Source organism: Triplophysa dalaica, chromosome 3, assembly GCF_015846415.1.
Source record: "Triplophysa dalaica isolate WHDGS20190420 chromosome 3, ASM1584641v1, whole genome shotgun sequence".
NCBI lineage: Eukaryota > Metazoa > Chordata > Actinopteri > Cypriniformes > Nemacheilidae > Triplophysa > Triplophysa dalaica.
In genome coordinates this window covers 17,376,121-17,398,785 of record NC_079544.1, presented here as the reverse complement: position 1 = coordinate 17,398,785, position 22,665 = coordinate 17,376,121, and the positions used below count along the sequence as shown (strand labels likewise).

General features: G+C 40.0%; 1 protein-coding gene across 1 annotated transcript in view; it reads right to left on the bottom strand.

The window, feature by feature from the left end:
- Positions 1-22,665, bottom strand: part of clstn2a (calsyntenin 2a) — a 187,181-nt gene that overhangs the window by 105,501 nt on the left and 59,015 nt on the right. Inside the window, exon 2 of the mRNA XM_056744552.1 lies at positions 3,532-3,654. Within this exon, the coding sequence (XP_056600530.1) occupies positions 3,532-3,654 (123 nt within the window). The remainder of the gene's footprint in view (positions 1-3,531; positions 3,655-22,665) is intronic.

The following is a 22,665-nucleotide window of genomic DNA, read 5'->3' as shown; positions in this document are numbered from 1 at the left end:
CCCTTTCGAAGCACTACAGAGGCTAACACAGGGCTAGGATGTTATCAAGTTTTCGCTTATTTGCCGAAGGAGATAATGTATTAACGAAACCCGCTCTGTAGAGCAGTTTTTCCGTGTAGGGCTACTGTAGAAAAAACATGCCAAATACCATGAAAGGTGTATGTAGATGGATAGTAAAAGCTTATTCTAAGGTAATAAAACATAACGCTTCATTATGTAAGGTCTTCATACACCACTGAAGACATAGTTATGTATATTATATTGCATTTTTGTCAATACATTCCTCCATAAAGCTCCGTTATTGTGCAAATTTTATACACATCCCTTCTCGTAAGATCAAACTTCCATGCTCAACCAAGTTCAACAGAAACCTTCTTTGAAAGAGAAGCAAGGTTACGCTGGTCCATCATCTAGCACTCATCTGCTTAAGCCAAAATTTGGTATTACAACAAAAAACACACACAATACAAACATACCGCTGTAGGGATGGGTATCGTTAACATTTGATCAATATCGATACTGATATCAATTCTACTTATCAATACCGGCAATTATCAATACTGTTATCGAGTCTCCGCTCTATAATTTGATGCAAAAACAAACAATGTGAAAAGATGTTAAACATTTTAGGTTTATTTTTTACAGCTGAGCTTTAGAACTGCAGTTTACAAATGCTTCGGAGCAAACAGAAAATGCCACATAACAAAACGTGTGTTTGTTCCTTAGCATACCACTTACAGCACTAAGCATGTACATAGGATCACATTATATTGTAATTCAACATTTTTACTTTAGATCACTTTGGTTATTTGGCGGGTAGACATATTTCTTTTTTCATTTCTGGTTTTAGGTCTACATAAATTTAAGTACTATTTTCTAAGCCAATAATATTTTTTTAATTATATGTACTACTTTTTTACAATATCACTACCACATTTACTTCAATTTACTTAAGTAAGTAAATATTCTCTGTGGCCGAATTAATAAAAACAATGTTATAACTTTTTCTCAAATAAAGGACATTTATTTTGACGGGTTGCCGCAGAGGGATGTTTGACAGAAAATTCCTTGTTGTGAAACGTTGACGCTGAAAGCTCCACAAGCGCAACCATGCCACTCTTCAGTCATAAACAAGCAGATAATACAAAGCAGATTACAAAAACATTGCAGAAATCATATGGCCCTAGATATCACGCATACATCAAGAAAACTTTAGTCATTCGGAGATGAAGTTTATCGATACTCTAGTATCGACCAAATTATATACCTGTCCCAAAAAGAACCGGTTCTCGGTACCCATCCCTACATACCGCAAACAAAATTCTGTCATCACCCCATTGTTGGAAATGTTGTAAGAAAAGCGGTATGTTGTCAGGTAGACTGCTCCCTGAGGAATAAACAAATCTTTATCAGTTGCACTGTACACGGTGTGCGTCTAGCACGAGGAGTGGAAAATAAATATATTAACCAAAGGAAAAGGCACCAAACAGCTTTTTTCTCAAGGCTGTCAGATGGGAGATTAATTCTAGCCATTGTCATTTAATGAGCTACGGAGAGTTACCTGTCTCAATGCTTCCACACTTTCCTCTTTGTGTAACAAAATCACTTCATTTAATTACTTTGTGTCTGTCAGACGCCATCACCCTCCCCACCGCCATCTGGCACCATATCTGCACTTGAAAACCACCTAGTCGGAATCCGTCTTTCATAAACACGAGAGTCATAGAGCTTTGCTGTCATACTGGTGATTGACTACAACTTCACAAAAGCCACAAGCATGGTGCGAGTCAGTCTCCAAGGCCAGGCGGTTTATTGAACGTTTGGCCTTGGCGAGGGTGTGACGAGATTCACTTACACAAGGACTGAATGTCACCATAACAATGTCGACGGAGCAGGAAGCATAGACCAAAATAACAGGCAGGTCAGGTAGAGCCGTCTCTAAAATAGTGGGAAAACATTGAGCACATGTCTTTTAGACAAGCACACAGTCTCACACTCAACCGCTGAAGAACCAAGACGTTCTGTTACTGCGAAATTACGTTGGCCGCTAGGTGTCACTGCGCTGCAACAGAAGAAAACAAATGCAAACACAAAAAAACACAAGCAAATTCAGAAAGCACCTTCATTAGTTTGGCGACACATGTCCTGCAAATACTCGAAACGCAAACAAACACAGAAACGCGCTGCAAATACCCACAACACAAATAAACACAGAAACGTGCTGCAAATACCCACAACACAAACAAACACAGAAACGTGCTGCAAATACCCAGAACACAAACAAACACAGAAACGCGCTGCAAATTCTCGCAACACAAACAAACACAGAAACGCGCTGCAAATACCCAGAACACAAACAAACACAGAAACGCGCTGCAAATTCTCGCAACACAAACAAACACAGAAACGCGCTGCAAGCTGCACAGATGACAACGGAAGTGTTTCCGGGGGACCGCAAAAAATGATGCACCTGATTGGGACGCGCTTCATGTTGACTGTTCAAATTCAACTTTCATAACGTACGTCCGTAGGATATTATTAGCCTGTCGATTTGAACAGTTTAACAAAAACCATGAGACGTAGTAGCTTCTCGACTTAAACAAGTGTCACTATAAAAAAGTTTAAAGGTTTAAAAAAATGATTAAAAACTTGTCAACTTATTCTACTGTAATAAGATTCATTAAAAGGAAGGAAGGAGTCGGGAACCGGAAGACATTCAAAACATTTAATAAAGTAATATAACAGCCGGTGGTCCCTCACGGAAGACCGCCGGCGAACAAAACATAAATATAAATACAAATACAAACATAACACAAGTTCGGGCCCGGTCCTCTCTCTTCGACGGTCCGGTCGCTCGTTCCTTTTATATGCTCCCAATCTCCTACGTGATTCGAGCCCGGTGTGCGCACAGCTGGCGCTAATTCACAATTACTCACCGGACTCGAACCACGGTCTCGCCCCGCCTACTCCACTACACTAACAACTCCACTAACGAATTTGAACAGTCAAAATGAAGCGCGTCCCAATCAGGTGCATCAGTTTTTGGGGTCCCCCGCAAACACTTCCGTTGTCGTCCGTGGAGCTTGCAGCGCGTTTCTGTGTTTGTTTGTGTTTCGAAATTTGCAGGGCATGTGTCGCCAAACTAATGGAGATGCTTTCTGAATTTGCCTTTGTTTTTTTGTGTTTGCATGTGTTTTCTTCTGTCGCAGTGCAGTGACACCTAGCGGCCACCGTACAAAATACTTTGAATGATGAGAATAATCCTGGATGCTCTGGAAAATATTTTACACAGTGGCCCCAAAAGATATTTGGTCAGTTTTAGTAATTCCTAAAAAAAAATCATTTATTCAAGTATACTCAAGATAATAAACCAAATGTGGATGACAATGGAACTTTTTTAAAGTGAAATTGTTCAATTATTTTTTGGGGACAATGGGTCTCATTCACTAAGAATGCTTATGCAAAAATTCAAATCAACCTTAAAATGAGACCCATTGTTGTTGTTTTTTTAAAGGAAGTGTTGTACTTCACCTGCAAATGGAACGGGGGCGTCTTTGTCCAAAGCGACCAGAGGAGGGTCCAGCAGGACCGTGTCCATGTTCTCAGTGATCACACCATGGTAGGACGTCTCGATCCATGGCTTGTGTTTATTCACTGCGATGTAGAGAAACAAGAGAAACGAGTAAGGACAAGAAAACATTGACGTTTTCCCTAGTGGCCACATCTCTCTTTCCCATATCATGCATTCATGGAAACACTGTCATTTATCTACAACTGGTATGCCCTCTGTTCCTATGTTTTTTTTGTGCCTGCTGTACATCTAGAGATACTAATACAAGATGGTAATCGACACATGTGCAATCCTCTACACAGTGGTAGAAAAAATCCCTGCGGGGGTCTCTGTGCACCAGACAGCTTGTACCTTTGCGGTTTGTACTCTGCTTGGAACATTTACACACTGCTGGCTCATCAAACCCCAAATACAGCACCATCCTGTTCAATGAGGAACACAACTGGAACAGCAGGGATTTTGGGACTTTTTGTAGTTTTTGCCAGACAGTACAGTGTAGACAGAAAGGAAAAGATGGGATGGGAGAGAGGAATGGACTATGAGCAGCCGGGATTCGAACTTGGGTTCCCCACAATACTTTCACGTAAGAGCAGAGATTTTTAAATGTAAAAAAGCTGTTTTTGTAAAAACGCTGCTCTTCTTTTTACTAAACAAACATTTTTGCCAATTATCCTTCAATTAATGTGAGCTTTGTTACTTACACACCTAAAATACAAATCATTCTTTAGACATCTTCAAATCTTTACAGTAGAAGTGTGACTACAATTTGACAAGTCCGTCTTTGTTTTTATATCGCACTTTATGTATGCACATGCTGTATGGGCAGTAGTCATGTATTAATAAGTATGAATACAGTAGCAGAAAAAATCAAGAGACCATTTACAAAAAATCTGAATTTACTATTACAAGGCACTTTGTGTGTTTAGGTAAAAATAAAAACTGTGAACTACTAACAACATTTCTCCTAAATTTCCAATTTTAAACTTTCCTGTGGCTCAGTGGTTAGAGCATGAAAATTAAAACTGGAGAAACAGGTCAAAAAGAAAAGAAAATATAATCTGTAATCAAATATTGCAAATTAAACAAGCTCATATTCACTTCTAAGCCACACAACAGTAATATTTGTAAATGTATTTAGGAAAGGCTCAAACTTATTTTTTTATGTGGTACGTTTTTCATGTGTCTTGTCATACTGTCAGTCTTTCACATTGCTGTTGAATGACTTTGTCACTTCTGAGGTTTAATTTTGTTAAATTCAACAGAGACTGGACTGGAATGACCACAACACATCTAAAAATAAATGAACATTTGGAATGGTCTTTTACATTTTCTGTGAATGTTTTTGCATTCATATGTTATATATTAAGTCATTTTTCAGCAATATCTTAACATAAACCTAAAAAATACGGGTAATGGAAAGTCAATATGTGGAAATAAGAATGTATTTCATTCGATTTCCCTGTTGTGTAATCATAAAATCTCTCCTGGCATAAGTTTTAATGAAGTTCTAGATTAGTACAGGCTATGCAGTAACCCCTCGTGTGGTTCGGTTCAACATCGAGCAAAGCAATTAATGCAAGAGTAAATTAAACTATTTCACACAAGTGGAGGACAGTCCACGCAGCAAATCCTCATAGGGAAAAGATCATGAAAGCTTAGAGTGTTCTCATAACCCATAAGTGATCTGAGAAAAGGACAGATTGTCTGATTCAGATGACCAGGCGATTAACCCAGCTGGCAATCCTGTTTTCAAAAAGTACTTGCCTTCAGCAAGTTTGTTTCATTTAGCTTTTCCCAAAGCATTTTTAGAGACAATTTACGCAAGCACAAACCTTTGCTCTCCCAAGAAATTCACTTTCCAAAATCACAAACGCTTGCAAACATCATTGTTCCAAAATCTCAACTTCTTTGGTCTCAGTTGAAAGCAGTTATATTTGAGCAGACACCCCAAGAATAGCTGGGTTGTATCATGTGTTTCGCATACACAGACAAGCACAGCACGCTCTAGAAGGGCAGACCAATGTGTGTGTGCTGCAGATGTATGGATAAAGTGCTTCGAGGGCAGAATACGTCTGATATCACCATTCTTTAGGAAACAAATAAAGATGAATAACAGGCCGAAGCGAATTACACCTCTACAAACTTTATTAAAAGCACGGATCATTAGATCAATATTTCATGTGTTTTGTACCCGAGAAGTCGGCGTAGAAATGTGCGTCTGTCACCGTGAACGGAAAATACAGTAAATAACTGTAATTTGGATAAGGTATTTTCTATTATAATAATACATCTCCGGAGTATCCAGTCACTGCAAATTCACATCTCTGTCTTTCCGACTCCCCCTCTCTCTCTCTCTAATAAGGTTAGTGGTGTCACTAAGAGCAATATGCCTACTCTGTAATCCCTGAGCTATTACTGATAGGACGTCTGCAGCCATTATACAGCATTAGAGAACACTGATGGAAGCTAATTCAATGTGGAGTTTTCTCTACTATGTACTCCCCTGCACCAGAGAGAGCTGCCTTACGCAGCCAACAAAATGCAACACGTAATAGTAGATATGGATGTGTATGTGTAGGCACACCCACCAAAATTTTACCCTGTTTATGCTATTAGAAAAACATCCAGTGGGAAATAAATAAAAAGTCATTCTCATACTGTTGATAAAACTTGCCTTTGAAACTGAATCTTGCGTAGTCACAAGCTGCTATATACCTTTCAGCGGAGGTGCACATGCCTGACCCACAATTAACTTCTGGTTTGGGTTTGGCTAGTGTCTAATAATTTATTTTTATATTCATTTGGTTTTATTATTTTCCTCTATAATAGTTGTACTAAATAAAAAGTTGGTTGAATATAGTTGTATGTTCATTTTATTAAATAAACAGTTTATTGAATGGGTCCTGTAGTTCCGTCGTTTTAAACAAAACATTTATCTTACATTGACATAGCGCTTGAGCTAGGTATCAGAGTCTAAATTCTAAATATTGGAGAGACAAGTTAAGCCAAGTAACGGTTCTTGTATTTATAATGTAGAAATAATCTACAGGCACGCTATTGTTTGTGAATGTGTACCGGAAATCAAGTTGGGGTCACAAAAATGCCCATGCACCGTAACGTTTGTTTGTCAATGTTTTTAAGATGGAACCGTCTATAACTAAATGAGCTAATTAAAGGGACTGTTATTTTACTGTATGCTGGAAACAGATTGCATATAATATAGCTTTCTGTCAAAACATAGCAGTATCTGAATAAACATAGAGAACTTAGAGACTTAACAGAGAATTTATACTGTAACATAAATGCAACAGCATTACTACAGCTGAAAATGCAGCAATCACAAGAATTTATGTAATTCCTACACTCGTGTTATATTGCAAAATGATTTAAGACTTAAGATTTTATTACAAAACAATTTTAAAGTTTTTATAGCATCATATAGAGTTACAGTGTTTACACGTTCGTAGTCCAAATGGGTTTGGGTAATTCCAGTATTATGGATGTGACATTTTTTTGTCAAATTTTAAATAAAATGTTCAGACAACGTTTTAAATACCAATATATAACAGAATAAACAGAGTCCAAACATCAAAAAAATATCAGTCTATGAAAGACTTTTCTATTTTAAAAGAGACTGGATGCACATTTTTGAAAGTCAATCAGTTTTACATCAATTTCCCTACAAAAACAGCATGCAGAAACAAATAGTGGTCATAATGATCATAACAAACTGAATCGCTAAAATGAATCAGACTTTCTAACACTGAATAAAAGGGCACTGTGTAGGACAGTATAGGAGACTGCACCTGCTCGCTTTTCTATAAAGATGCACCTCTATTTACAAAATAGCTTGTTACTAGAGAATCTAGATTTAGAAAACAGCTGTGGCCGGCCTACAGAAAAATGCTGCAAACTATTAGTTACATTTTTAGTTTTATGTGTATGTTAGTTTCTTTATATTGACTTATACCTTCCATAAATCCACAAAAAAATTTGGACATTGATTAATTGTCAAATAATTAAGTAAAGGAATATTGTTAAAAAATATTCTACACTCCATATGAACACCCTAAAAATGCAGAGTAGTTTTAAAGCCAGCATATGGTGAAATAGAGTTAAAAATAACCCAGCTTTAAAAACGGCATTATTATAAATACTATAAATCTTCCACATGTGGTTTCCTGCAACAATCAGCTCTGAAGTTTGCAAGGCTATTTTGGAAAAGTAACATAACCAAGTGGTCAAATATTCATGTAAATATTTAACAATCTAAAATGCACATTGAGAGACCAGCAATCTGAACATTGTGGGCGGGGGGCATATCGCGCAAAAAGCAATCATAATGGCAACAAGACTGCTTTGTAACAACTAGCACGGTGAAAAGCACCATATAAATGAGCTGAATTAACTTACAGCAGGTGAGGAGAAGTAGAAAATTCAGGTCGGGTCTCACAAGAGGACAGGAAAGGGGCTATTATAGAATCAATTATTTATTCAACTTGATATATAATTATTTCAGCATATCGAGCACCTGATAATATGTTGCCGGAGGAAGTAAGCGTTTGCAAATCCGCTTTGACCCTTTGTCAACCCGTTATAATGAAAATCTCAGTCAGCATTCTGACGGTAATTAAACTTGGGGACAGTGTGTAGAATTGATGGTGAATTGTACTGCTCTCTCAGTGTCATGCAACAAGCTATTCATTTCTGACCCGTCGACACCATAGCATTACATTCCGCTCACAACGGTGACATTAAACAATTACCAAAACGTGCATTCGGGACCTAGAAGAGAAAGTATGTGAGGGAAAGATGCAGAGAACGGATAAAAAGAGTGTGTGTGAGAAAAAATTAAGGAACTCTTTAGCATGCAGTGTTTTTGTGGCTGCTGTGTAAACAACAAAAATTGCATTTAAGACCAGCTAATGGACCATAGCAGGCAAACAAGCCATTGACTCCACTAAGATTCTAAGCCAGAGGCTCATTCATCCTTTCAACGAGAGCATTCTGTTCAAAACAGGCTCCAGCTTGGCTACACCAGGGGATAAAGAAACCATTAGCCAAAGACCCAGTACAGAGTGTGCCTGTGAAGCCTGTTATCTTGAGACAGAGTCTACTGACTCTATCAACTCAATCAAAGTCGAAAGAGTCAATGAGCAGCCCCGGGCAGACTGGCATCGCCCGCTACAGCCATTGTGAGCTTTGGTAGAAAAGAGTTAATTAACGTCCCGTGCAGTATGCAAATGAAAAGAATACAGTGGCCTCTAGAAGCGTACAGAAGAGACTAACAGTCATTAGGCTCAATAACTTTGAATCATCAATACTTGCACGGTGCAAGATGCCCGTAGATGCCCGATGGTCATTTTCAGAGGCATTAAGAACAGCCCGTGCGTACACTTTCATCGCCCACAGAGACGCACCATTTCCTCCTCCATCCCTCGTCTTTAATGCTTAATAATAAGGCTGTAATCTCTCCCTTTATCAAAGGTGATTTGTCGGTCTTCTGAGAATTCTCATATACGGGGCCCAGATGACTAAATTATGGTTTTATAATACGGCTTTATGATGGAGCCGTTATAAAAGAGAAATGTTTGCATATTGAGAACTGCTTGAGCTAATTAATGAACAAGCAAATCATTAGATCTGGGTGGCGTCACTCATGGACATCTGGAGAGCATCATAAAATTATATGGGATGGAGTGGATTTTACCATAACAACTTTGAAAAGATATAAGCGTGGAGAGGTGTTTGAAGGCATCGGCAGTTGTTGCCGTTCCATGTTTAAAAATTAAAAATACACCTCAAATTCGGTGCAAAAAAAGTCAGAAGTAATCTTGTGAAACAGTTGCATAAGGGTAAGCACATATTCTCTAACATGTTGACATGTGGTGCTTAGGGAGGCAATGTAAGATTAAGCCCAGCTGGTGTCATTTGCCATCAGGTTTGTCCTCCTTTTACATATCATTTGGTGACAAACACTGGGAAAAATATTAAAGTACATGTTGTTTTAAAAGCTTTAGGGATGCTAAAATGCTACATTTATATATTAAATTGCCATAATGTTATCTTCGAATACAGTGCTGCTCAGAATGGTGAAGCTCCAAATCACATAAAGCACTTATCCATCAATAACTAAATCTGTCGATCAATTTGCATCTCAATGTGTTTCTCAAATACGCATGACAACCAGTCATGAGACATGCGAGAACCGATGACATTTGAAGTTATCGGCATCCATATTTGAATCTATCATTCCGATTTACTTGATAATGTACGGAGAACATGACAGCATTTTCATATGTTATCATTCCTTTGTGTTCAGCTGAAGAAAGAAAGTCTCATACAACCCGGGGTGTCATGCATATTCTGTTTACTCACAAGGAGGTTTTATCTTTACGGTTAAAATTTGGATCCAAACTTGTACTCATTTTTTTTTTCTGCTGAACACAAAGAAAGATATTTTGAAGAATGTCAGTAACCAAACAGATCTTATACGCCATTAACTGCCATAGTTGGGAAAATAAATACTATTGGAGTCAATTGGGGGGGATTTGCTTGGTTACTGACATTCTTCCAAATATCTTCCTTTGTGTTACACAGAACAAAGAAATGTATACAGGTTTGGAACAATCGGGGGATGAATAAATGATGACAGAATTTTCATTTTTTTGGTACAACCATCACTTTAACTCAAACTATTGCCAATCACAGCAGCCATTTTGTCAACAATACATTTAACAGGATTATGATAACATCTTTTTTGGCAGGTTTGACGTCTTACACAAGGTGGAAACTTTTGAGAGGCACATCTTCATTTGTTGGTCCTTCCTGCATCACTGTGCATTAGTTTAAAGCCCTCACAGGCCTCCATCGACATCTTTTTAGCCTAAACTGTCAAAGAACAAGCGCACGAACACGATGAAGACAATCCATGCATGTGACATGTCTTGAATCTCCTATCGCGGAGGGAGGCATTCTGCTGATTTACGGCTAAATTTCCCCATAATTTCACTCATAACTATTAATAATAGCTGACACAAATGGGCGAGAGATAGAAGTGCATGAAGTCCTTGATACTACACTGCTCGCCCTGTAGTAAAAGACCTGTTCCCCTGTGTACATAAACTCAACAAATCGAGTTACTTGGGTGACGGCCATGAATATAAATGTATTTGATTAGACTCTCGACAAACATTGAAGCGAATATCTTATGTAATGGAGAAGCTGTGAGAGCTGGCATTTGCTACTGTCAACTCAACATCGATACCCCCAGAGAGCTTGGAAATGTCAATTGTCTGTAATTAGAAATCTGGCATATTCCTTCGCCGAGCTGTGTTTCTTTGTTGCAGAATCGGGACCCTTATGGTGTTTTTCATTCGCCATATTGTTTATCGGCCATATGTAGTGCGTCTATACCGCCTGATTCAGGAGCTTGTTTGATTATACGTGTGAAGTCATAAAAAATTACGAGTCATTGTTAGGATCACAGAGAACTGATTGAGTTGGAGAGATGAAGGCTTTTAGAAGTCGAGAGGGAGCGAAAGAAAGCAAAGAAGAACAGCACAACGATCTTCGTACTGACACGGGCGCCCGGGGGTGAAGCGAAGGCTGAGCTCGGTTCTCCATCTTCTCAGGATTAAAATTAAAAGGGCTTTCCAATTCATCTTCTGACTGTGGGAGATCTGGACGCTCGAGTGGCTCTCAACGTCTCAGAGTACCGAAGAAGAGAATTGATGCAGTGGCTACAGCTCCGCGCCTCCCTCTCCCTGCACTTTAAAAGAAGTATGCTGTACCACATACCTGTCTCATTTTATCCGCCCGACTGACTAGATACATATGCAGAGCTCAAAACTGAAGGCAAGACAGAGAGACAAAGAGCGAAACAACGGGAGTCAGTGAGTCGACCTGAAAGGCGTACTTCAAGGCTGTGAAACACAAAGCACACCCTAAACATGCTTCTGCGAGATCACCATGGTAACTGACACTTTCAACAGGTATCTGTGAATAGAAGTTTTATCATAAAATCTTTCTATTAGGCTCGGAAAGAAAGAAGTTTTCCAAACAGGCAAAGCAAAACTTAAAAGTCTTTTTGGAACCCTCGAGACAAAAGCACTCAGAGTCGTATTCAATTAATTTAGTTATTTTTTGGCAGACATTTTGAATTGAACACATTGCATTTTAAGCTTCATGTGAAATATACTTTTTTATATTTCTTTGAGAAATGTAACGTTAATGCTACAAGGAACCAATCCTGGATGGTGACTGGTCAATAGCCAAGTGCTATTCTCGATAAAACAGCTGTGACCTCTTTACCAAGCTGTTTTATGTAACAGTTTAATGATTGTTTTTGTTGCATAGCAACATCACAACATGTTTACATGTCAGGGACTAAATCCCTGAAAGGATGGCATGTGGTGACTATTCTATATTAAGAAGTTTACTAATTGAAACGTTGTGTGATCAAAATATTTAATTTAAAATGATAGTTGGACCAAAAATGAAAATTCTTTAATCATTGTCCTTCGTGTCATGTGAAACCTGCATGACTCAATATTCTGTGGAACACAAAAGATGACATTTTGAAGAACGTCGGTAACCGAAAAACATGGTCCCTATTGACTTCCATTGTATGGAGACAAAACCACCAAGACATTTTTAAACATCTTTTGTTTTTCAAAGAGGAAAGTCATACAGGTTTTGAACGACACGATGACATAATTTTGAAGAAATGGTGCTAAAGGTGATTCCATAGTCATGTCTAAATTAACTGCACAGGATTATAAAGAATCATACCTTTAAACTACACGACTATTCTGCTTTGCATGCTGCTTCGCAAACACGGAAACAGTATTCTTTCTGAAAATGTAAATGTTTCTGAAGGTGGTATTGTGTTGGCTTTAGTTGTTCCGGTGTCAACAGAATATATAAAGTGTGAATACATGTGTGCGCTCACAAATGAATGGAGCGTTATCTACAGTTTTTCATACATTATTCAAACAGAAACCACAGTTCATGCAAAGCAACTTATGAATCTATTTTCTGTTTCTTGTCTCTAGAGAAACGTTATCTATTTACACCACTTCCCAATCGCTTACAGTACAAGTCTGCCGCAAAATATCTGATTCAAATTTACAGCGAATATCTTACCTATAATCGCAAAACAGAAACACACTCAGAATGTGTCCACTGAGACTTGTTTATCTGTGACTCTCAACAACACATTCTACCAGCAAGATTTTTTCCAATCATTTTTGTTGATCGCTAACTCACATCTATGATTTCTCACACATCCCTGTGGAATTCATGGCTGAGACGGCACCGACACAAACACCGGCGCACCGGTGGTGATGGGATTGGAATAGAGCTAAGCTTTTTACGGAGGGAGGTTTCTGGCGTGGGGAAAAATGGCAGGGATTTCCTTCCTGGTCCTCTGAGAGAGGCTGGCATACAGGGGGGATTTTCTCAGCTGAGATTGGGAGAGACACGCTGGTCTACTCAGAGGGACACAAAAATACTCTTTACCGTTCTCAATGACAGCTTGATGACTCCACAACAGCTCAGCGAAAAGGTGGCAGAGACAGGTGTTTAGCTCATGGCCCAGAGCAGCCATTCCTTCACGCAGCACATAGATTTACTGCAACTTAAAAAAAACTTCATATGACAAATGCTGAATTCCGGACACATAAACATGACACTTTTTTTACAAGCGCCGAACAAATGCAATCTCAGCCAAATACGCAGGCTGAAAAAGAGCACTTTGTTTCAGCAGAAAACCATGATTGTTGACCAGGTCGTCCAACAAATGTTAACAGTATGGCAGCATGAATTAAACATTACTGAAGTAAAAAGTCCTCAAAAGTTCTTCAAAGGTTGTCTACCTGTATCTCAATGTTTTTTGAAACCATATTCACTCAACACATATTTACGAGTGTAAAAATAATTGTGAGGTCTTTGGGAGGTTTAGTTGCGCATGAACTTAAAGGGACAGTTCACCCCAAAATGAAAATTTCTAGGCCACCATTGACCATTTTAGTCAACGGTGGCAGAGAACTGTTTGGTTACAAGCTTTCTTGCAAATATCGTTCTCTGTGTTTATCGGAACTAAGAAATGTTTACAGATTCAGAACAACTCGAGGGTGACTGAATGATGACAGAATTTGTATTTTTGGGCGAACTGTCTGTTTAAAGAAAAGGTTCACCTAGAAATAAAAATCATTTTTTGTCATTCCTGTCAGGATTTTTTTGCAAAACATTGGTATCAAAACAACACTGAACTCCATTGACTTCCATTATATGGACACAAAATCACAAAAGACACTTTTTTTGAATGACATAAGGGTGAATAAATGATGATTAAATGGGTTAAAGCCCACACATATGGCATCATGGTGTCACTTTAAAATGTGGCATTAGTCAATATAACAGCTATCCAGAGTAATCCTTTCGCCTAATGCTTGATCACGCCCACTATCGCTCTCTCTCTCAAACACTCCTCATCTTTCCACACACTTCATCTGCATTGTAGATGGGATTATTCCACGATCCCGAGAACTTGTCTAAACAAAATACTGCCTAGGCACCCGAAATGTTGTTCTGCATGTAAACTAACCAGGATAATTCGCTGTCAGTTTACAGTGTTGGCAGAAAAGAGAAGCCGGCTCTAATCTGGTTTGTCTGCTTGAAGGAGAGTGAGTCCGGACACACCAGCGAGCAGATCCAACACACACACACTCCTAATCCAAAACCGTTCACCCAGAGGGGCTTCAAAACACACCGTCACGCCATCAAATCAAATCAGCTGTGAGAGAGACAGAGTGACAGAGTTTGGAGATTGGCAGAGAGGAAGAGGAGTGGGGGTCGGGAATAAAAGGGATTTAAAAAATGTTGTGAGGATGGATGGATGGAAGAAAGCCAGCAAGAGTAAAAGAATTGACAGAGGCAGAAGGAAAGGAGCAACTGAACAAAGTGCAGCTCAGAGGAAGACAAGTTTAAAGACGGAGCGGTAGGGAGACAAGGGTGCAATCGCAATGGAGCACTTTAGACCAATAAATCACTCGCAAAGTGCCACTCCCTGAGACTTTAATGCTGAGAGAACCGCGAGGGCACTTTAAACAAACTCATTCTCTAAATGCCTGTCTATATCTTAAAGTGGTCATATTGCACAAACACGTGTTTTTCTTTATCTTTGATGTGTTATAAGTTGCATGTTTATATTTTGTCCTTCATGATGTCTCACTCGTTCTTCCAAATGGATTTATGTCAGTCTGCACTTGTCAGGAACAAATGTATAAGTCCTTTGGAAATAGTCAATGCCAATACGGATACCTTTCTCAACAGATAAAAATGTTCTTCATTTATTAATAAAAACGATTTAATGTTTATTTTGGAATAAACTAATTTACTGTAAATAGTTAAAGGCAGACGCCTGGTTTCCATGGGAATAAAACCCAAGATCTTGACATCATTAGCGTCTTTATCATTTAAGCAACATTTTCCAATATCAGCCAATTAAAGAGCAAAATTAAACTATTAATATAAATTTGTTGTTAAATAAAAATAAATAAGGTGTTGTACTGTTTATCCTTCGCATTTGCTCTCTCAGTCAAACTTAAAGAACATACATTATCAAACGCAGCACATTACACAGCTCTTATATATATTAATACATATTTGTAAGACAAACACTGGTCCAAAAAACGCATCAGGTACTCAAAACGCAGTACAACAAAAAACTATGGGTGCTGTAGAAGGTGTGATAACAAATTTGAAAAAGTGGATTCACATCCACATCTACAGGCACTCACACGGGCCTTTTGGTATTTAAAAAGCCTGTATTTACAGGGCTATATAATAAAAGCACCAACCTTTTTTTGTGTGTCTTGTAAATAAAGGCTTTTTAAATGTGAGTGCTCGCATGTGGAGCATCTATGCATTTTTTGGGGAATAATCCACTTTTTCAAATTATAATTCATCATATAATAAACTCTTGCTTTTTTTTCTCTCACACTTGCTCTCTGAGTCAAGCTACAATAACAAACACGCCCAAGATGCACACATATAAACAGATTCAACAGCTAATCTATACAAATATTACTATAAATAACTAAAAATAATAAATTCCTCTTTAATTCTCTCTCATTTTCTCTTTGAGTCAAGCTATAAGGACATAGAGCATATTCTATACATTGCAATTATCAGCAGATTAAACTGCTAATAAATTAAACTATTACTATAAATAAAATCACTGCTGTCCTTCTAAAGTATTTGATGTCCAAAAAACACTGTATTTTTAAAATGATCAAATACTGTGTTGTCAAAGTTGACAGGCACATTTTAGTCCTTTCTAGTCTCCAAAGTACTGGTAAATTACTCTAAATAACAGACAGAATCAAACCCCCTCTCGTACAAAAGGGCACGTTCATACCCTGAAGCTCCGTCATCAGACAGCAGAGACACGAGCTATGGGCAGGGGTGAAGGAGAGCTCCACCTGGGCATCTGAGAACCCACATGAAAGCGGGGAGGAGGAAAGAGTGATGGGTGCAGAGCAATAACATTCACCCAGACCTCTTTTTCTAGGCGGTCTTCTCACCTGGGCGCAAAGAATCATCACAGGCTTTTCCTGTGAGTCGAGGTGGAGAGAATATTTCAAGCACGATTCTGACAGTTCGCTCTCATGCCTCTCAAGTGTGACCCAAAATCTAGTACAGCATGATAGAGAGGATTTTTTGTTGTTTCTAACCAGATCACAGCTTACAGAACGACTCATTCATTTGCTGCTTTTTTTGTCACACACCCTTTAAGTCAACTTACAGTTTAAATAGTTTATACTGTTTTTTACGAAGTAAACAAGTATAAATACCTAAATAATCCTTAATAATTTATCCAAATACATGTAAATATTACAAATTTACATTTAGTCATTTATATGCTTTTATCCAAAGCGACTTATACATGAGGTAAACAATGAAAAACAATGGGGAGCAATGGGGAAAAGTGTTAAACCTTGTTTGTTCAAAACAAATTATAAACTTGTAAAATAATTATGAACGTTACGGACAGGCGAGTGGCGTAAAAACCTTCAAAAAGTGGGATTGCAGACTTCCTTTCTTGCTCTAAGCATTTCCTTTATATGGTTTAATATCTTTTTTATTGCTCTTACAGTTGAGTTCATTAACATGTGGAGCCATGCGTTCGACGCTGCTACAGGGATTAGATAACCTCATTCGTCGCGATACAGAGCGTGTGAATAAAACGCCGAGATCTCACGCAACAGATGTAGCGGACTGATGGCAAAACATCGTCAAACGCACCATCATTTTGCCTCTAACTGATAAAAACAGACAAGCAAAGGCCACTCGCCCTCCTCTGAGGAGAGTTTATTTTGATTTTGATTCAAAAAGACTGGGTTTGTGTTAGTCACACATCCTCAGGGCCGCACAGAGACAGCATAAAGAAAATGAGGGGAGCGTGAGAGGAGACCGAGGGGCCGCTCGCTGTTTTGACAGCATTGCCAAAACAGCCCGTCCGCTTCACAGCTGTAATTTCAAAGGAAAAGGCTTGGACACACTGTGTAAACAGAGCGGTTTTTACACAGGGATTCCCTCAGTCTAAAAGATGAGCTTTGAAACAGATTACAGGTGTGAACTCCAAACTCCTGCATTACACTGATACCGCCACTACAAGGTCCAAAGCCGATGAAAGCCATGAAAGTAAGGTGGCAGAACTTTACCGGGGGGTAAGCGAGAGTGTGTGAATGAAACCCTTAGCCTCTAAAAGCCCGTGCGCATGCGAGTGAATGACTGAACGCACAACACAAGCCAAGATGCGCCTCTATGAACCGCCCCCTCAGCATCTGGAGGGCCTTTTCGATTCAAACGCTCATATCGGCAAAGTCGCAGCAAACCGCTGTGCCATTCTCCATTCTCCGCACTCTCTCTCGCCCTCATGTCTTCTCATCTTTCCTCTTTCCTCCACATCATCCCTCTCCCGGGCTGTGATAAGAGCAAGGCTCTTTTGGCACCCCCCTCTCTCTCTCTCTCTCTCTGGGAAGCAAAGAGACAGAGCAGCTCTGATGCACTATAAATTGTAGGCAATGCTCCCTGCTGAGAGAGTGACAGAGAGAGAGGAAAAGGGAAGAGAGAGTGTCACACCCAACGAGGCGAGAGAGAGAGACGGCTGCAGACAAGACACATGGGCTGCCAGTGTCACTAATCATAGCCCGCCAGCACCATATTAATCACCGGATCAGTGCCACGGGTTTGGACCTGACAACCAAAGTCAACCATACACTAACCTACCAGAACCTGAACAGAAAAACAGGGACGAGCGTTACAGAGTTGTTGGTTAGAGCATGGCACTAGCAATGCCAAGGTCATGGGTTTGATCCCAGTGGATTGCACATAGTCGTAAACAAATGTAAAATACAATGCAAAGTAAGTCATTTTGTAGAAAAACATCTGCCAAATGCATGGATGTAAAGGTAAATAAAGGGTTTTAAAGGGACAGCGCACCTTCAATGAAAATTCTATATTTATTCCCCCTAATGTGGTTCAAAACCTGTATGTGATTCATTCTGTGAAACACAAAATAAGATATGTTTTATCAGCTTGTCTTTTTCATGCCTGGTTAAAATAAAATCAGAGCTGCAGCTCTGCTCTATAAATCAAACGCAGTCTTGCAAACCATGTATAAACACTTTGTATAAAGGCTTTTGTACATTGTCGCTTATTCTGCCACTAAGTGAAAGCTCAATTAAATTTTGGCTCATGGTTCTATTCTGCAGTCAACACAGAAGAAGAAAAAACTGTGCTGGCTTAAGTCAATCTTCAAAAAACCCAAAGCAGAGCAAAATGTCAATTTTAGTACACAAGCCTGGCAATATCACAATACAACAGCAGTTTTCCATAAGCACTGGAGTACACTACAGTACATAGTAGGTCGTACACTGCCAATTATGGAAAGGTTAACACCAATAACATGATGTACTTATGCACAAAGCCATATGCTTGACAAGCACACTGGAATGATTTCCATAAAAATCTGATCATTATTTCATTATTTGGAGAAGAGTTCTGTAGACACAAAACATCATTACAAGCACACATTTACACCTGCTCTCTGTAACAATATCCTTACATTTGTAGTATCAGCAAAACAAATTTAATTTTCATGGTCTGTGTAGTGAGATTGAGAGTCACTTCTGTTGGGCCAGTTTTATTTAACCCTTAATGTCGAGCACATATTGCATTTACTGTGAGCTAACTTACGACTTCCTCATTTTTTGAACGCCAAGACAGTCTGAGCCCGAGAGGTTTCTGGTTAGCACATCAATGAAAGACTTTCAAACAGACCTTTTCAAAAGATTTACAGTTCTCAAAAAATAAGGGAGAGGACATTTTTTGGCTTACACTTTTCCCACTCTTTCTATTCAGTTTCACTCATTCTTCACAAAGCCAACAACAGTTATACTTTGGCAAAGGTGTGGTGCATTTAAAGTCATGTATCATATGTACATCAATAAGCAAAAGAAGTAAACCAGAGTATGAAAGTGCCATTACCCATGATACCATGCATGAGCTATCAACATAAATCCACAGGGAGCTTTCTCTGATTGGAGTCAGACAGATGAAACATGAGGAAAGGCTACTTATCTCCTTTCCTGGCCAGTTCCTGAGTAAAAAGACGGATGTGTCAAGTCAAGTTTTATTACCCTTAAGGCAAAATTGGTTTGCAGGAAGAGTGCAAAAGACACCATAAATCTATCCATCCCCATCATGCATATCCGACGTAGGGTTGTGCCTAGTAGCCATCTAATATTTTCCTGGACCAAAAGCAGGGAATCTCCATGGATGGATGACTGTAACAAATCTCAATAAAATGGAAGGAAGGAGGCGGGAACCGGCAAACATTTAAACATTTAATAAAGTAATATAACAGCCGGCGGCCCCTCACGGACGACCGCCGGCGAACAAAACATAATATAAATACAAACATAACATAAGTTTGGGCCCGGTCCTCTCTCTTCGACGGTCCGGTCGCTCGTTCCTTTTATATTCTCCCATCTCCTACGTGATTCGAGGCCGGTGTGCCTACAGCTGGCGCTAATTCACAATTACTCACCGGACTCGAACCACGGTCTCGCTCCGCCTACTCTACTACATACCCCCATCACCCCTCACAGGCCGGGGGGTACCCCCGCGACTGTGCAAGCTCCCTCCCCCTCCCTCGGGGGGGGTGGGGTGGGGGGTATGCAGCGACGAGACGAGACAACGGAGACGGGAGCCCTCGGAGCGACCGGAAAGAGAGAGGGGAGAGAGGAAAAAAAAAAAATCCGGTTCCCCGACATGCTGCCGCTCGTATCTCAACCAGCCGGAGTACTCTCCTTCGTGGTGCCTTGCGGTGGCCCTGGGGCTTCGGTGGACGGCTCGACCGTCCGCCCCCTGGCGGCCGGCGGTGGCTCCTCCTTTATCCGGGAGTCGGGGCGGGTTCCCCGTCCCCTGTTCCTCCCCCTTGGGCGGACGGACGCAGGCTCCGGCCTCTGGCAGGCGGTGGCTCACCCGGCACTTCCGCCCCCTGCTCCTCCCCCTCGGGGGACGGACACAGGCTCCGGCCTCTGGCCTCTGGCGGACGGTGGCAACCCCCCCGCTCCCACTTGGACGAAAGCCACCCCACCTGGATCCAGGGGCGCGGCAGCAAAGGTCGCCGTTCCACCGAAGTTTTGACGGTGGCCGCACTGTGCACCGTTTCCCCACAGCCACCGCTTCGGGCAGCCACTGGCGGACGCCCTTCGTCCGCGCTGCTCGAACTCTCCGGCACCGCGGAGCCACTCGGCGGCGAGGACTCTCCGACAGCATGTCTCTCCTTCCTCCCGGGTTTCGGCACCAATGTAACAAATCTCAATAAAATGGAAGGAAGGAGGCGGGAACCGGCAAACATTTTAACATTTAATAAAGTAATATAACAGCCGGCGGCCCCTCAAGGACGACCGCCGGCGAACAAAACATAATATAAATACAAACATAACATAAGTTCGGGCCCGGTCCTCTCTCTTCGACGGTCCGGTCGCTCGTTCCTTTTATATTCTCCTATCTCCTACGTGATTCGAGGCCGGTGTGCGCACAGCTGGCGCTAATTCACAATTACTCACCGGACTCGAACCACGGTCTCGCCCCGCCTACTCTACTACAATGACCAGTCTACATGGCTTAAAGGACAGCATAAATAAACCGATAACACACAAAAAATGATACTTAAAAATCATGCACAGAAATAAATATACGGTACTTCCTGTTTTCATATTCAGCGCATCAGTTAAGTCTGTCCTCTAATGCAATGGCTAAGGCTGTTTATAATACTGTTAGCCTTCCTGAAAACATATCTTTTAAAACTACAAAACTCTTGTGCCTGGCTCACCCTACTATTAGCATTCTCTCTAGTTTTCCTCTATTACAGACTCAGTTGTCCAAACAATGCCACAACACAGAAAGATAAGGCGGACTTAATAAAACAAAGACGTCAGTATGCAGGATGTAATAACCACAGACCTGTCTGGCTAACAACAACAAGAAGGTCAACAGAAAAGCTGAGCCAGGGGAAGCAATAAGCTGTGCAAAGCAACAACAAAAAAACTCTACTGTAAAACAGAGGGTTCACTAGAGACAAAGGTCACACAACCTAAAAGAAGCTTTTCGTTCTGAGAAATATATAATTTACCTTCAAAACGTGCAAAAATGTCAGTCTTGTTAGCATGTTTTTTGTAGCCTCATACACAGTAGGCTACTACAATGTGATGTTTCTGCTGTTTTTCTTTAGGAGAAAAAGATTGAGTTTTGGTTTCTGGAGACAGTTGCCTCTGCCTGGCCCACTAGAAGACTCTCTACAATAAAATATAAAAAAAAAAATAAGGAATTTGGAAGACGCTCATATTTTAAATGATGAAGTGTATTCAAAGTATAAAGTTTATCGTATGTGTGCTCCCTGGAACCCATGGCCTTTGTGCTGCTTATACATTATTCTTTCAAAAATGTTACTTTCTTAAAGGAACACTCCACTTTTTTTGGAAATAGGCTCATTATAGAGTTAATAAGATGAGTTTTACTGTTTTGGAGTCTATTCAGCCGATCTCCTGGTCTGGCAATAGCAATCGCGTTCAAAAACGACCAAAGACTTTTGACATTTTTCCTATTTAAAACATGACTCTTCTGTACTTATATCGTGTGCTAAGACTCGCTAAAATGAAAAGTTGCGATTTTCTAGGTCGATATGAGTAGGAACTATTCTCCTATTCCGGTGTAATAATCAAGGAAGTTTGCTGCCGTAACATTGCTGCAGCAGGCGCAGTGATATCACACAGCGAATGTGGGAATAGAATACTTCCATCATCATATCCAACGTGACTAACTGCTTGCACAAGGAGCATGATATCACTGATTATTACACCGGAATGGGAGTATAGTTCCTAATCATATCGACCTAGAGATCGCAACTTTTCATTTACCGCCAGTCTTAGCACACGATATAAGTACAGAAGAGTCAAGTTTGAAATAGGAAAAGTATCAAAACTCTTTGGTCATTTTTGAACGCGATGCTGCTGGTCTAAATGGATTAAATGATCTATGCTAAGCTATGCTTAAAGTGCTATCGCCAGACCCGGAGATCAGCTGAATAGATTCCAAAACGTTAAAACTCAACATATTAACTCTGGGAGAGTTGGAGAATGAGCCTATTTCCCGAAAAAGTGGAGTGTTCCTTTAATGTTACTTAGAATCAAACTGTTCAGCCTGAATCCTACAGACATCAAATTTTTTGACTAGAATAAAGATTCTGTGTAGTCAGTTATAAATCAGCCCAAAATGTTTTAACAGAAGAATATTTCTTGTTGTGAGAACATCTTATGTAAAGCTGCTATGAAACAATGAACTTTGGGAAAAGCGCTATAGACCACTTTTCAAAATGTAAACACTGGTCCAGAAGCACTTCAGGTTTCATTTTGTAATTGAACCTTAAAGATATTGGTATAACGTATTGATTTAGTAATGATTGTTCTGTTAGTTGTATTTTGTTCAAAGGATTGTGAAGTGCTGAGGAAAACTGA